The sequence below is a fragment of the Salvelinus alpinus genome, chromosome 34 (assembly GCF_045679555.1).
Source record: "Salvelinus alpinus chromosome 34, SLU_Salpinus.1, whole genome shotgun sequence".
Lineage (NCBI taxonomy): Eukaryota > Metazoa > Chordata > Actinopteri > Salmoniformes > Salmonidae > Salvelinus > Salvelinus alpinus.
The window spans coordinates 742,350-758,760 of NC_092119.1; the positions used below are offsets into that span (position 1 = coordinate 742,350).

General features: G+C 44.6%; 1 protein-coding gene across 1 annotated transcript in view; it reads right to left on the bottom strand.

Annotated features, from left to right (window-relative positions):
• The window catches only part of LOC139563575 (ezrin-like), a 35,877-nt gene extending 19,817 nt beyond the window's left edge, over window positions 1-16,060 (bottom strand). Inside the window, exons 1-5 of the mRNA XM_071382361.1 lie at window positions 15,610-16,060; window positions 5,816-5,899; window positions 4,787-4,882; window positions 2,482-2,604; window positions 2,146-2,297 (exon numbers count right to left, since the gene is read on the bottom strand). Of these exons, the coding sequence (XP_071238462.1) occupies window positions 2,146-2,297; window positions 2,482-2,604; window positions 4,787-4,882; window positions 5,816-5,899; window positions 15,610-15,621 (467 nt within the window). The 5' untranslated portion in view covers window positions 15,622-16,060. The remainder of the gene's footprint in view (window positions 1-2,145; window positions 2,298-2,481; window positions 2,605-4,786; window positions 4,883-5,815; window positions 5,900-15,609) is intronic.
• Between the last annotated feature and the right edge of the window lie 351 nt (window positions 16,061-16,411).

Genomic DNA, 16,411 nt, shown 5'->3' on the forward strand with positions numbered 1-16,411 from the left:
GATATGGCGACTATATTGTGATCACTACAGCCGGCGGATCTGGTGTTACGTCTCTCGTCGGAAGGCATGGACCAAAGCGCAGCGTGGTAAGTGTTCATGATATTTTATTTCTCAAAAAACACTTGAACAAAATAACAAAGTGAAAAACCGAAAACAGTTCTGTCAGGTGAAGACACTAAACAGAAAATAACATCCCACAAAACACAGGTGGGAAAAAGGCTGCCTAAGTCTGATCCCCAATCAGAGACAACGATAGACAGCTGTCCCTGATTGAGAACCACACTCGGCCAAAAACAAAGAAATAAAGAAACTAGAATGCCCACCCTAGTCACACCATGGCCTAACCAAAATAGAGAATAAAAGCCTCTCTATGGCCAGGGCGTGACATCTGGATACTGCTTTACAGCAGATTTCTGCTGCGTTAGTAAAGATGTGATCAATACATGTTGATGATTTATTTCATGTGCTGTTTGTAACTACCCTGGTAGGTTGACTGATAACCTGAACCAGGTTGCAGGCACTGGTTACAGTTTAAAGCTTTTTCTTGAGTGGGCAGCTTGATGAGAGCCAGTAAATATTTAAAATCACCCAGAAAATATACTTCTCTGTTGATATCACATACTGTAGGTTTCGTGAGGCTGTGTAAACATGCACACCTACCTCAAGCACATCTTACTGTAATATAACACCTTACCTCAAGCACAGACAGCATGTTGCTTATGATGCTAATTTTGCCATAAAATAACAGGAAGTGAGAACATTTGAGTTTGAAGTTGGGGTCTTGGTATTATATATATATTAGATATATGGGTATTAATTCTGCTGTGAACAAGTCATACAGCCGCCATCTGGAGGTTCATCCACCCCCTTCTCCATCTGGAGGTTCATCCACCCCCTCCTCCATCTGGAGGTTCATCCACCCCCTTCTCCATCTGGAGGTTCATCCACCCCCTTCTCCATCTGGAGGTTCATCCATCCCCTCCTCCATCTGGAGGTTCATCCACCCTCTGCTCCACCTGGAGGTTCATCCACCCCCTCCTCCATCTGGAGGTTCATCCACCCCCTGCTCCATCTGGAGGTTCATCCACCCCCTCCTCCATCTGGAGGTTCATCCACCCTCTGCTCCATCTGGAGGTTCATCCACCCCCTCCTCCATCTGGAGGTTCATCCACCCTCTGCTCCACCTGGAGGTTCATCCACCCCCTGCTCCATCTGGAGGTTCATCCACCCCCTCCTCCATCTGGAGGTTCATCCACCCCCTCCTCCAACTGGAGGTTCATCCACCCCCTCCCCCATTTAGAGGTTCATCCATCCCCTCCTCCATCTGGAGGTTCATCCACCCCCTCTCCATCTGGAGGTTCATCCACCCCCTCCTCCATCTGGAGGTTAATCCACCCCCTCCTCCAACTGGAGGTTCATCCACCCCCTCCCCCATTTAGAGGTTCATCCACCCCCACCTCCATCTAGAGGTTCATCCACCCCCACCTCCATCTAGAGGTTCATCCACCCCCTGCTCCATCTGGAGGTTCATCCACCCCCTGCTCCATCTGGAGGTTCATCCACCCCCACCTCCATCTAGAGGTTCATCCACCCCCTGCTCCATCTGGAAGTTCATCCACCCCCTCCTCCATCTGGAGGTTCATCCACCCCCTCCTCCATCTGGAGGTTAATCCACCCCCTCCTCCAACTGGAGGTTCATCCACCCCCTCCCCCATTTAGAGGTTCATCCACCCCCACCTCCATCTGGAGGTTCATCCACCCCCTCCTCCATCTGGAGGTTCATCCACCCCCTCCTCCATTTAGAGGTTCATCCACCCCCTCCTCCATCTGGAGGTTCATCCACCCCCTTCTCCATCTGGAAGTTCATCCACCCCCTCCTCCATCTGGAGGTTCATCCACCCCCTCCTCCATTTAGAGGTTCATCCACCCCCTCCTCCATCTGGAGGTTCATCCACCCCCTTCTCCATCTGGAGGTTCATCCACCCCCTCCTCCATCTGGAGGTTCATCCACCCCCTCCTCCATTTAGAGGTTCATCCACCCCCTCCTCCATCTGGAGGTTCATCCACCCCCTTCTCCATCTGGAGGTTCATCCACCCCCTGCTCCATCTGGAGGTTCATCCACCCCCTCCTCCACACTGACTCACCTCTTGGGCAGCAGACGTTCATTGGCCAGGTAACCATTCTGGTGTGTCTCCTTATTGAAGTCTCCAAACTTGGCCTGTACAGAGTAGGAGGCTAGCAGAACAGCAGACTCTGGAGGGCAGTACACCTCATCGGTTATGATGTCCTCCTTCACCTGGAGGTGGGAGACAAACGTCTGGATCACGTGGGGGAGGGGGGTCTGTGTGTGTGTGTGTGTGTGTGTGTGTGTGTGTGTGTGTGTGTGTGTGTGTGTGTGTGTGTGTGTGTGTGTGTGTGTGTGTGTGTGTGTGTGTGTGTGTGTGTGTGTGTGTGTGTGTGTGTGTGTGTGTGTGTGTTACCTGCAGGAAGAACAGTTTCTGGGTGCTCTCCTGGATCAGCTCCTCAGCCACGTCCTCTGGGTAGAACTTGGCCCGGAAACGGAACTGGAGAGGAACCTCTTTCTTTACTTCCTGGGCTATCACCTGGGGGGGGGGCGAGGGGGAGACAGGAGAGGAGAGGAGAGAGGAAAGGGGAGGAGAGGAGAGGATGGGAAAGGAGGGGAGAGAGGATGAGAGGGGAGGAGGAGAAGGGACAATGGGGAGGCAGGGGGGGTGGGTGTGGTTATGACATGAGTAACCCCCATGTCAGTGGTATTCAACGTCAGGGGAAACGGCAGTGGGGTTGCCAAAATATGTATTTATGAATTTATATTAGGAATGAAAAACAAAGAGATAATTTGAAAAAATAAAATGTTATTGAGTAAATGTATTGGATTTTTTGTTGTTGCAATGAATTGAAGGTTATTTGTTGATTAGTAAAGCTTAAACCGAGTTCATTCACCCAAGCTGCATAAGACAAATACATGTATTCACCAGTGGTAATATATATACACCCCAATTTTGGTGGACTCTCTCTAAACATTACATCCTTATTTTTAGGCAGGAAGTTAAGTGATACGGGCTGTTCCTTCTCCCTTAATGTGACCTGACCTCGACCCCCTTCCTCACTAAACCCCATCTCTCCACCCTTATCAGTGCCTGCAACCATGTGATCGTTTTTCCTTCACTCGGTACATTCCAGCTTAACTGCCTCCACCATATACCTTCCTCCTACAGATACCCATTAACTTCTGGTGTGGAAACCAGACTATGGCACCCCTCATGTCTCTAGTATAACTGATGATTAACAATATTTAAAGTTTAGAAATCCGAACCCATCAATGTAAAAAGATTTTAAGGTTGTGTCATTAGATTTGGAGTTGGGGTGGGGTCGCCATAAATTCTGACGGAAACAAATGGGGTCGGCCATGAATTCTGACGGAAACAAATGGGGTCGACCATGAATTCTGACGGAAACAAATGAGGTCGCCATAAATTCTGACGGAAACAAATGGGGTCGCCATAAATTCTGACGGAAACAAATGAGGTCGCCATAAATTCTGACGGAAACAAATGGGGTCGCCATAAATTCTGACGGAAACAAATGGGGTCGCCATAAATTCTGACGGAAACAAATGGGGTCGCCATCAATTCTGACGGAAACAAATGGGGTCGACCATGAATTCTGACAGAAACAAATGGGGTCGCCATGAATTCTGACGGAAACAAATGGTGTCGAACATGAATTCTGGCGGAAACAAATGGGGTCGACCATGAATTCTGACAGAAACAAATGGGGTCGACCATGAATTCTGACGGAAACAAATGAGGTCGCCATCAATTCTGACAGAAACAAATGGGGTCGACCATGAATTCTGACGGAAACAAATGAGGTCGCCATCAATTCTGACAGAAACAAATGGGGTCGACCATGAATTCTGACAGAAACAAATGGGGTCGCCATGAATTCTGACGGAAACAAATGGTGTCGAACATGAATTCTGGCGGAAACAAATGGGGTCGACCATGAATTCTGACGGAAACAAATGGGGTCGACCATGAATTCTGACGGAAACAAATGAGGTCGCCATCAATTCTGACAGAAACAAATGGGGTCGACCATGAATTCTGACGGAAACAAATGGGGTCGACCATGAATTCTGGCGGAAACAAATGGGGTCGACCATGAATTCTGACGGAAACAAATGGGGTCGACCATGAATTCTGACGGAAACAAATGAGGTCGCCATAAATTCTGACGGAAACAAATGGGGTCGACCATGAATTCTGACGTAAACAAATGGGGTCGACCATGAATTCTGACGGAAACAAATGGGGTCGACCATGAATTCTGACGGAAACAAATGGGGTCGACCATGAATTCTGACGGAAACAAATGGGGTCCCTGCCTGAAAAAGTTTGAATACCACTGCCCTACACAATAAATCAGTGGTAGGTTTCATTGCTATGTCTAGAATGGAATAAATAAGAGCCATAGTGTTTGAAACCATTCCATTCAAATAAACACGATTTGTGGCCTTAGGGCAGTTCCTAACATTACAGTGTACTTCTACAGTACATAACTGTGAGCTATGTATGTCAGATGGCACTACGTATCAACGGTTTTGTGTTGATTTATCATTTAGGTGTCACTGTGCAGCTTAAAGTGTAGTCATCATAATTCAGATATGAAGAGGGTAAAGTCAAAGAGCAGTGAGTCGGATTCTAACCCATGCCGACTCAGGCACACAGACCTGTAACCGCTGGATCACACATGCCAACTTACTTTTTTATCAAACTTCAGCCATGTTTGGAACCCTTTGGTGTTGACGAACAGCAGGCCGAAGTACCAGAGCTCCCGCAGACCGACCGTTCTGGACACCTGGAGAAAACAGAGGAGACGGAGAGAGAAAAACTAAAGAAACGTTTTACACTGGAGAGACGTGACACTGACAAATATAGATTTTTTAGAAAACCTTGTTCACCTTTTCCTACAACATGGTCATTATAATGAGATGGGATAGTTAGTGAGGGTTAGGGTTAGTTAGTGAGGGAGTGTGTGTGTGTGTGTGTGTGTGTGAGAGAGAGACTTAGTTAGTTAGTGAGGGAGGGAGGGAGGGAGTGTGTGTGTGTGTGGGAGAGACTTAGTTAGTTAGCTAGTGAGTTAGTTAGTTAGTGAGTTACCGAGGGAGTGTGTGTGAGAGAGCCTTAGTTAGTTAGCTAGTTAGTTAGTGAGGGAGTGTGTGTGTGTGTGTGTGTGTGTGAGAGACTTAGTTAGTTAGTTAGTTAGTTAGTTAGTTAGTTAGTTAGCTAGTTAGTTAGTGAGGGAGGGAATGTGTGTGAGAGAGACTTAGTTAGTGAGGGAGTGTGTGTGAGAGAGAGAGTTAGTTAGTTAGCTAGTTAGTTAGTGAGGGAGTGTGTGTGTGTGTGTGAGAGAGACTTAGTTAGTTAGTTAGTGAGGGAGTGTGTGTGAGAGAAAGAGTTAGTTAGTTAGCTGGTTAGTTAGTGAGGGAGTGTGTGTGTGTGTGTGTGAGAGAGACTTAGTTAGTTAGTTAGTTAGCTAGTTAGTTAGTTAGTGAGGGAGGGAATGTGTGTGAGAGAGACTTAGTTAGTTAGTGAGTGAGTGTGTGTGAGAGAGATAGTTAGTTAGTTAGTTAGCTAGTTAGTTAGTGAGGGAGTGTGTGTGTGTGAGAGAGACTTAGTTAGTTAGTTAGTGAGGGAGTGTGTGTGAGAGAAAGAGTTAGTTAGTTAGTTAGCTGGTTAGTTAGTGAGGGAGTGTGTGTGTGTGAGAGTTAGTTAGTGAATGTGACCTGACCTGTTCGAACAGCTGTTTGCCGGTGGTGCTGGGAAGAATGGAAAACTCCAGCTCAGCATCCATGGTGGTGACCCGGACATTGACCTGGACATTCAGAATCACAACCTCCTTTATTCACCAGCTACATTTCCATGTTACCAGGAATTGTGACCTGATCAAGCAGTGCCTGACATTGCCTTGAATGACACAGAATACACAGAAACGACTTGTCTGTAGGTACAAGCTTTCTTCTCCCAATATACTCTGTTGAATAATTACAACCCTTTACAACTTCAAAAGGTTTTGTGCAACTCAGTGACTTGAAGTTACTTTGAGGTGATTTGGGGATAAGGTTCATCGAGGTTTAGGTCATTCATTCTCTCATAGTTGATTTAGTCAGCTGACGTTAGTTAATAGTGACTGTAGCTGTGTATACAGAGACAGAATGTAGATCGCAATCTACTCTAGTCCATACACCTACTTTCAAGGTAAGGAAACATAAATAATGTCATTGTTTAAGGTGAACTATACCTTTGAGGTGCTGCTGTGAAGTCATTTCCTCATAAACCATCTCTAATTGCTAACTACTATCTCAATAGACTTTGGACTAGCAGGGCCTGCAAGGTTAACATAACAAAGCATTCGACGCTTGCCAAAGTACAGATGTCTCTCTCAAGAACAACATGAACCTCAATGTATAGGGGTGGGCAAGTTTTACAAGGTGGTAGAAGCCAAATATGCCCGTACACTGAGGGACTGCCCTTAATCTGTTACTGAGGGACTACCCTTAATCTGTTACTGAGGGACTACCCTTAATCTGCTACTGAGGGACCACCATTACACTGTTACTGAGGCACTACCCTTACACTGTTACTGAGGTACTACCCTTACACTGTAACTGAGACACTACCCTTACACTGTTACTGAGGCACAACCCTTACACTGTTACTGAGGTACTACCCTTACACTGTTACTGAGGGACTACCCTTACACTGTTACTGAGACACTACCCTTACACTGTTACTGAGGCACAACCCTTACACTGTTACTGAGGGACTACCCTTACACTGTTACCGAGGGACTACCCTTACACTGTTACCGAGGGACTACCCTTACACTGTTACCGAGGGACTACCCTTACACTGTTACCGAGGGACTACCCTTACACTGTCACTGAGGGACTACCCTTACACTGTTACTGAGGGACTACCCTTAATCTGTTCCTGAGGGACTACCCTTAATCTGTTCCTGAGGGACTACCCTTAATCTGTTACTGAGGGACTACCCTTACACTGTCACTGAGGGACTACCCTTAATCTGTTCCTAAGGGACTAACCTTAATCTGTTACTGAGGGACTACCCTTAATCTGTTACTGAGGGACTGCCCTTAATCTGTTACTGAGGGACTGCCCTTACTCTGTTACTGAGGGACTGCCCTTAATCTGTTACTGAGGCACTACCCTTACACTGTTACTGAGGCCCTACCCTTACACTGTTACTGAGGCACTACCCTTACACTGTTACTGAGGCCCTACCCTTACACTGTTACTGAGGCACTACCCTTACACTGTTACTGAGGGACTACCCTTACACTGTTACTGAGGGACTACCCTTACACTGTTACTGAGGGACTACCCTTACACTGTTACTGAGGCACTACCCGTACACTGTTACTGAGGCACCACCCTTACACTGCTACTGAGGGACTACCCTTACACTGTTACTGAGACACTACCCTTACACTGTTACTGAGGGACTACAATTACACTGTTACTGAGGGACTACCCTTACACGGTTACTGAGGGACTATAATTACACTGTTACTGAGGCACTACCCTTACACTGTTACTGAGGGACTACCCTTACACTGTTACTGAGGGACTATAATTACACTGTTACTGAGGGACTATAATTACACTGTTACTGAGGGACTACCCTTACACTGTTACTGAGGCACTACCCTTACACTGTTACTGAGGGACTACCCTTACACTGTTACTGAGGCACTACCCGTACACTGTTACTGAGGGACTACCCTTACACTGTTACTGAGGCCCTACCCTTACACTGTTACTGAGGCACTACCCTTACACTGTTACTGAGGCCCTACCCTTACACTGTTACTGAGGCACTACCCTTACACTGTTACTGAGGGACTACCCTTACACTGTTACTGAGGGACTACCCTTAATCTGCTACTGAGGGACCACCATTACACTGTTACTGAGGCACTACCCTTACACTGTTACTGAGGTACTACCCTTACACTGTAACTGAGACACTACCCTTACACTGTTACTGAGGCACAACCCTTACACTGTTACTGAGGTACTACCCTTACACTGTTACTGAGGGACTACCCTTACACTGTTACTGAGACACTACCCTTACACTGTTACTGAGGCACAACCCTTACACTGTTACTGAGGGACTACCCTTACACTGTTACCGAGGGACTACCCTTACACTGTTACCGAGGGACTACCCTTACACTGTTACCGAGGGACTACCCTTACACTGTTACCGAGGGACTACCCTTACACTGTCACTGAGGGACTACCCTTACACTGTTACTGAGGGACTACCCTTAATCTGTTCCTGAGGGACTACCCTTAATCTGTTCCTGAGGGACTACCCTTAATCTGTTACTGAGGGACTACCCTTACACTGTCACTGAGGGACTACCCTTAATCTGTTCCTAAGGGACTAACCTTAATCTGTTACTGAGGGACTACCCTTAATCTGTTACTGAGGGACTGCCCTTAATCTGTTACTGAGGGACTGCCCTTACTCTGTTACTGAGGGACTGCCCTTAATCTGTTACTGAGGCACTACCCTTACACTGTTACTGAGGCCCTACCCTTACACTGTTACTGAGGCACTACCCTTACACTGTTACTGAGGCCCTACCCTTACACTGTTACTGAGGCACTACCCTTACACTGTTACTGAGGGACTACCCTTACACTGTTACTGAGGGACTACCCTTACACTGTTACTGAGGGACTACCCTTACACTGTTACTGAGGCACTACCCTTACACTGTTACTGAGGCACCACCCTTACACTGCTACTGAGGGACTACCCTTACACTGTTACTGAGACACTACCCTTACACTGTTACTGAGGGACTACAATTACACTGTTACTGAGGGACTACCCTTACACGGTTACTGAGGGACTATAATTACACTGTTACTGAGGCACTACCCTTACACTGTTACTGAGGGACTACCCTTACACTGTTACTGAGGGACTATAATTACACTGTTACTGAGGGACTATAATTACACTGTTACTGAGGGACTACCCTTACACTGTTACTGAGGCACTACCCTTACACTGTTACTGAGGGACTACCCTTACACTGTTACTGAGGCACTACCCGTACACTGTTACTGAGGGACTACCCTTACACTGTTACTGAGGCCCTACCCTTACACTGTTACTGAGGCACTACCCTTACACTGTTACTGAGGCCCTACCCTTACACTGTTACTGAGGCACTACCCTTACACTGTTACTGAGGGACTACCCTTACACTGTTACTGAGGGACTACCCTTACACTGTTACTGAGGGACTACCCTTACACTGTTACTGAGGCACTACCCTTACACTGTTACTGAGGCACTACCCTTACACTGCTACTGAGGGACTACCCTTACACTGTTACTGAGACACTACCCTTACACTGTTACTGAGGGACTACAATTACACTGTTACTGAGGGACTACCCTTACACGGTTACTGAGGGACTATAATTACACTGTTACTGAGGCACTACCCTTACACTGTTACTGAGGGACTACCCTTACACTGTTACTGAGGGACTATAATTACACTGTTACTGAGGGACTATAATTACACTGTTACTGAGGGACTACCCTTACACTGTTACTGAGGCAATACCCTTACACTGTTACTGAGGGACTACCCTTACACTGTTACTGAGGCACTACCCGTACACTGTTACTGAGGGACTACCCTTACACTGTTACTGAGGCACACTGTTACTGAGGTACTACCCTTACACTGTTACTGAGGTACTACCCTTACACTGTTACTGAGGGACTACCCTTACACTGTTACTGAGGCACTACCCTTACACTGTTACTGAGGTACTACCCTTACACTGTTACTGAGGGACTACCCTTACACTGTTACTGAGGGACTACCCTTACACTGTTACTGAGGTACTACCCTTACACTGTTACTGAGGCACTACCCTTACACTGTTACTGAGGTACTACCCTTACACTGTTACTGAGGGACTACCCTTACACTGTTACTGAGGTACTACCCTTACACTGTTACTGAGGGACTACCCTTACACTGTTACTGAGGCACTACCCTTACACTGTTACTGAGGTACTACCCTTACACTGTTACTGAGGGACTACCCTTACACTGTTACTGAGGCACTACCCGTACACTGTTACTGAGGGACTACCCTTACACTGTTACTGAGGTACTACCCTTACACTGTTACTGAGGGACTACCCTTACACTGTTACTGAGGTACTACCCTTACACTGTTACTGAGGGACTACCCTTACACTGTTACCGAGGGACTACCCTTACACTGTTACTGAGAAGGGATAGACAGATATCACTATCACTTCAAGCTGCAATATTTAACTTTTTGGGCGACCCAACCAAATTCACATAGAAATGTGTGTTATAGATCTGTCATTCTCATTGAAAGCCAGTCTAAGAAGCGGTAGATCTGTTCTATGTGTTATAGATCTGTCATTCTCATTGAAAGCCAGTCTAAGAAGAGGTAGATCTGTTCTATGTGAGTTATAGATCTGTCATTCTCATTGAAAGCCAGTCTAAGAAGCGGTAGATCTGTTCTATGTGTTATAGATCTGTCATTCTCATTGAAAGCCAGTCTAAGAAGCGGTAGATCTGTTCTGTGTGTTATGGATCTGTCATTCTCATTGAAAGCCAGTCTAAGAAGCGGTAGATCTGTTCTATGTGAGTTATAGATCTGTCATTCTCATTGAAAGCCAGTCTAAGAAGAGGTAGATCTGTTCTATGTGAGTTATAGATCTGTCATTCTCATTGAAAGCCAGTCTAAGAAGCGGTAGATCTGTTCTATGTGTTATAGATCTGTCATTCTCATTGAAAGCCAGTCTAAGAAGCAGTTGATCTGTTCTATGTGTTATAGATCTGTCATTCTCATTGAAAGCCAGTCTAAGAAGAGGTAGATCTGTTCTATGTGAGTTATAGATCTGTCATTCTCATTGAAAGCCAGTCTAAGAAGAGGTAGATCTGTTCTATGTGAGTTATAGATCTGTCATTCTCATTGAAAGCCAGTCTAAGAAAAGGTAGATCTGTTCTATGTGTTATAGATCTGTCATTCTCATTGAAAGCCAGTCTAAGAAGCAGTAGATCTGTTCTATGTGAGTTATAGATCTGTCATTCTCATTGAAAGCCAGTCTAAGAAGCAGTTGATCTGTTCTATGTGTTATAGATCTGTCATTCTCATTGAAAGCCAGTCTAAGAAGAGGTAGATCTGTTCTATGTGAGTTATAGATCTGTCATTCTCATTGAAAGCCAGTCTAAGAAGAGGTAGATCTGTTCTATGTGAGTTATAGATCTGTCATTCTCATTGAAAGCCAGTCTAAGAAAAGGTAGATCTGTTCTATGTGTTATAGATCTGTCATTCTCATTGAAAGCCAGTCTAAGAAGCTGTAGATCTGTTCTACGTACTCTATTTCTATGCTTCCCGATCTTAAATTTCGTTTTTGCGTATTTTACTTTCGGTTTTGTACACCAGCTTCAAACAGCTGAAAATACAATATTTTGAGGTAAAATATATTTCACAGCGGTTTATAAATAAGCAAAGAGTATGAAAAAGGATGGGTATTGCAATAGACTGCTTCTTCAATACAGACCAGATATCATAATCAGATTTTCTGCCATGGAAAACTATTGTAGCCAGAGAGATTGTGCATTGTTGAAAAGATGTCTTGCCTATTTTCAGCCAAGACATCTTTTAAGGTACAGTGCTTTCGGAAAGTATTCAGACCTCTTGACTTTTTCCAAATTTTGTAACTTTACAGCCTCAGCAATCTACACACATAATGACGAAGCAAAAACTTTTTTTTAGAATTTTTTGCAAATGTATTAAAAATTAAAAACAGAAACACCTTATTAACATAAGTATTCAGACCCTTTGCTTTGAGACTTGAAATTGAGCTCAGGTGCATCCGGTTTCCATTGATCATCCTTGAGAGGTTTCTTCAATTTGATTGGAGTCCACCTGTGGTAAATTCAATTGATTGGATGATTTGGAAAGGCACACACCTGTCTATATAAGGTTCCAAAGTTGACAGTGGATGTCAGAGCAAAAACCAAGCCATAAGGTCAAAGGAATTGTCCTTAGAGCTCAGAGACAGGATTGTGTCGAGGCACAGATCTGGGAAGGGTACCAAAACATTTCTGCAGCATTGAATGTCCCCAAGAACACAGTGGCCTCCATCATTCTTAAATGGAAGACATTTGGAACCACCAAGACTCTTCCTAGAGCTGGCAGCTCGGCCAAACTGAGAAATCCTGGGAGAACGGCCTTGGTCAGGGAGGTGACCAAGAACCCGATTGTCACTCTGACAGAGCTCTAGAGTTCCTCTGTGGAGATGGCAGAACCTTCCAGAAGAACAACCAACTCTACAGTACCCCACCAATCAAGTCCTCATGGTAGAGTGGCCAGACGGAAGCCACTCCTCAGTAAAAGGCACATGACAGCCCACTTGGAGTTTGCCAAAAGGCACCTAAAGACTCTCAGACCATGAGAAACCTGATTCTCTGGTCTGATGAAACCAAGATTGAACTCTTTGGCCTGAATGCCAAGCGTCAAGTCTGGAAGAAACCTGGCACCATCCCTACGGTGAAGCATGGTGGTGGCACAATCATGCTGTGGGGATGTTTTTCAGCAGCAGGGACAGGGAGACTAGTTAGGATCGAGGCAAAGATGAACGGAGCAAAGTACAGTGAGATTCTTGATGAAAACCTGCTCCAGAGCGCTCAGGACCTCAGACTGGGGTGAAGGTTCGTTCACCTTCCAACAAGACAGCGACCCTAAGCACACAGCCAAGACTACGCATGAATGGCTTCAGGACAAGTCTCTGAATGTCCTTGAGTGATCCAGCCAGAGCCCGGACTTGAACCTGACCGAACATCTCTGGAGAGACCTTAAAATAGCTGTGCAGCAACGCCCCCCATCCAACCTGACAGAGCTTGAGAGGATCTGCAGAGAAGACTGGGAGAAACTCCCCAAATACAGGTGTGCCAAGCTTGTAGCGTCATACCCAAGACGACTCAAGGCTGTAATCACTGCCAAAGGTGCTTCAACAAAGAGTCTGAATACTTATGTAAATGTGATATTTCAGTTTTTTTTTAAAGTTTTTTTAATAAATTATCAAACATTTCTAAAATCCTGTTTTTGCTTTGTCATTATGGGGTATTGTGTGCAGATTGATGAGGGGGAAAAAACGATTTAATCCATTTTAAAATAAGGCTGTAACCTACCAAAATTTTCAAAAAGTCAAGGGGTCTGAATACTTTCCGATGGCACTGTATATAATATATGCCATTGATATGATACAGATGCTGCATCTTAATTTGATCATGTTTCAAGTCTGACAATTGAAAGGTGAAATTACAAACTTTAGAAGTATTTTAAACCTTGCATACACTACAAGTTTGCATTTCCTGCATGGTAGGAACATGTCTGCAACAACAGTGCTATCAAATTAAGATATGTCATCTGTACATAAAGAGGTGCAGGGCCAGGCAATAGAGCAACACACAGAACAGTACTTTTGTACCACAATCTCTCTCATAACTGTTCCCTGAACCTTGACAGAGAATTGAAGCGTTGGCTTTCTGCTCTGTTACACAACCTCTTTATAAACTTACCCTCCAAACACGCCCCAGCGCCATAAAGATAAACCCATCTGAAATTGTGCAACTACTGGAACGTCGGCCTACACCACCTACATGTTTCCTAACACATCACCGATATATACATGCTGTTCTTTTGTAGTCTGATCATATCTGACCATTTAACAGCTCTACGTTTCCTAGCAAGTCACCATATACTCACTATGAGCATACTGTATATGGGCTCGATCTATATGGTACACCTTCTATGCTACACTTTCTATGCTACACTTTCTAGTCAGGCTCAACAACAAAAAATATTATTTCATTAATCAAGAGGATTTGGGATTAGAGATGAGATTCCAATCCTCCTGATTGATTGATTATCTAGACAACCCTAAGGTAAGTCTCATCTCCCCTCCCTGGGTAACCCTAGGTCTCATCTCCCTGGGTAACCCTAGGTCTCATCTCCCCTCCCTGGGTAACCCTAGGTCTCATCTCCCTGGGTAACCCTAGTAACCCTAGGTCTCATCTCCCTGGGTAACCCTAGTAACCCTGGGTCTAATCTCAAATTGTACCCTATTCCCATTATAGTGCACTACTTTTGACCAGGGCCCGTAGTGCTTGGTCAAAAGTAGTGCACTATATAGGGTATACAGTAGGGTGCCATTGGGGATACAGCCCTGGAGTATTTATTATAGTGTTGAAAGCTTTATCTACTCTGACTCTTCAGAGAAGAATGTCACAGAAATGACGTCAGATGGATGTTAGACTGACCCCTGCGGTCAGACTCTCTCAAGGAGTGCTGTTGCTACGCTCCCAGAGAAACTCCATCGACAGAATACCTTTCCAAGGTTATTGCTATTGTCGTGTTTGTTTAAGACACACAGTACCTTTTATGGAACCGAGACTGAGCCACGTAAAACTAAGCACCCACCGCTGATAAAAAATGTCAATGGCTACGTTATCAAAATGACATCGTAAGGATTCCAACAGAGAATCTTCATGATTCGAGAAGTGCTGTGCAAAAGCCTTAGCACACAGCGAGAGCTAATCTATGGGTTTGCCAGTAATGCCTACCTTAGCAGTCATGAGACAGAGACCTGTGGGTCAAACTCTGGGGTTTAGTTAATAAGTAAGGCCGTGTAGGGCATCACACTTAAAATGGACTCTGGGTTTTTTTTCAACAGAAGATGGCTTCCTTCCGATACTGTTATCTACACAAGACAATACTCGTCCACTGCAGACTTGGCCTATAGATATATCACAAATGGTGCATTTCAGTCACCATGAGAACATTGTTGAAATAGGGGGGGGGGGGGAGTAATATTAACATTCAATACAACCATTTTACTGCTCTGAAGGAAAATCCTCCATTGTAGAGAAACTGAATACTTTTACAGAATTATTAGTGAATTATAACATTGTCAAGGAACTGAGTTATATATTAACTAATTATTATATGTTAAATAATTATTATATATTCAATCATTATTATATATTAAGTTAAACCAAAGCATATTCTTAAAGATTGTATCACATTAAAGCAAATAGCCTCCAACTCTGGTTTTGGTTCATATTGATGAACTTTTTTGAGATATCAGGCAACCAATGTAACTTACAGCTGTTACATGAGGGCCAAATAACACTGTAACAAATAATCAGGGCAACTTCAGTGATTGTCATCGTAAAATAATTAGTGTAAGTCTATATCATCACTTTTAGACAACAGTGGATATTTAATAGAAAACTGGTATATTGGACAATGAATTAACATGATCATCCATTTGACCTGCCTTGTGTTACAGGCTAGTTTTGGTCTCTGTTACATTTATTCAGATACAAAGTAACCGATTACCGTTACGTCTAATACATTACATTTTTCCAAAGTCGGACAAATAAAACGTTTTTTTTTTTTTTAACTCACCGTTTTAGGCATCTTTGTTCTGGATGGTGTATTAGGTTTAGCGACGGAACGTGGGCTCCAGAGTACCGGAAAGAGATCGTGGTAGTTAACTTCTCTGGGGAAACTCTCAGTCCGTGATAAAGAACGCTAGTCCTTCTCTGCTCGCGGACACTCTCTGAAACGGTTGGTGCGCCTGTCCTCTGAACTTGGCTGTGAAGATTACTTATACTGACGTGGTAGGCTACTCATGTCTGACTCATAATCAGATACATAAAAATGCCAGAGCAGAGGAGAGCCTAACCTTGTTCGATGACGCCGACGACCTACCTGAGACGGAGTGTCGTTAAAAGCTCCACCCTACAGAACGGGCTGCTGACTACTACTGTAGTGCCATCCCGACGCACCGTGGCCGTTGGGTCGTTTCAGTTACAGCCTTGAAGTTATGACTAGTGTCTATGGGGACCTTTGGTCGACCAGACGACAGCTACAGCCTTGAAGTTATGACTAGTGTCTATGGGACCTTTGGTCGACCAGACGACAGCTACAGCCTTGAAGTTATGACTAGTGTCTATGGGGACCTTTGGTCGACCAGACGACAGCTACAGCCTTGAAGTTATATGACTAGTGATACATTTATATTTTTCGAGGGTCAGAAAAAATAGTACCACTAAGACTTTTAAAAATAAAAACTATACCACTGCCCTCAAAATGTACATGTGACAAACAGAGCCTTCTGGAAAGTATTCAGACCCCTTGACTTTTTCCACATTTTGTTACTTTACAGGTTTATATATACTTTTAAAATACATCCTCATTAATCTAC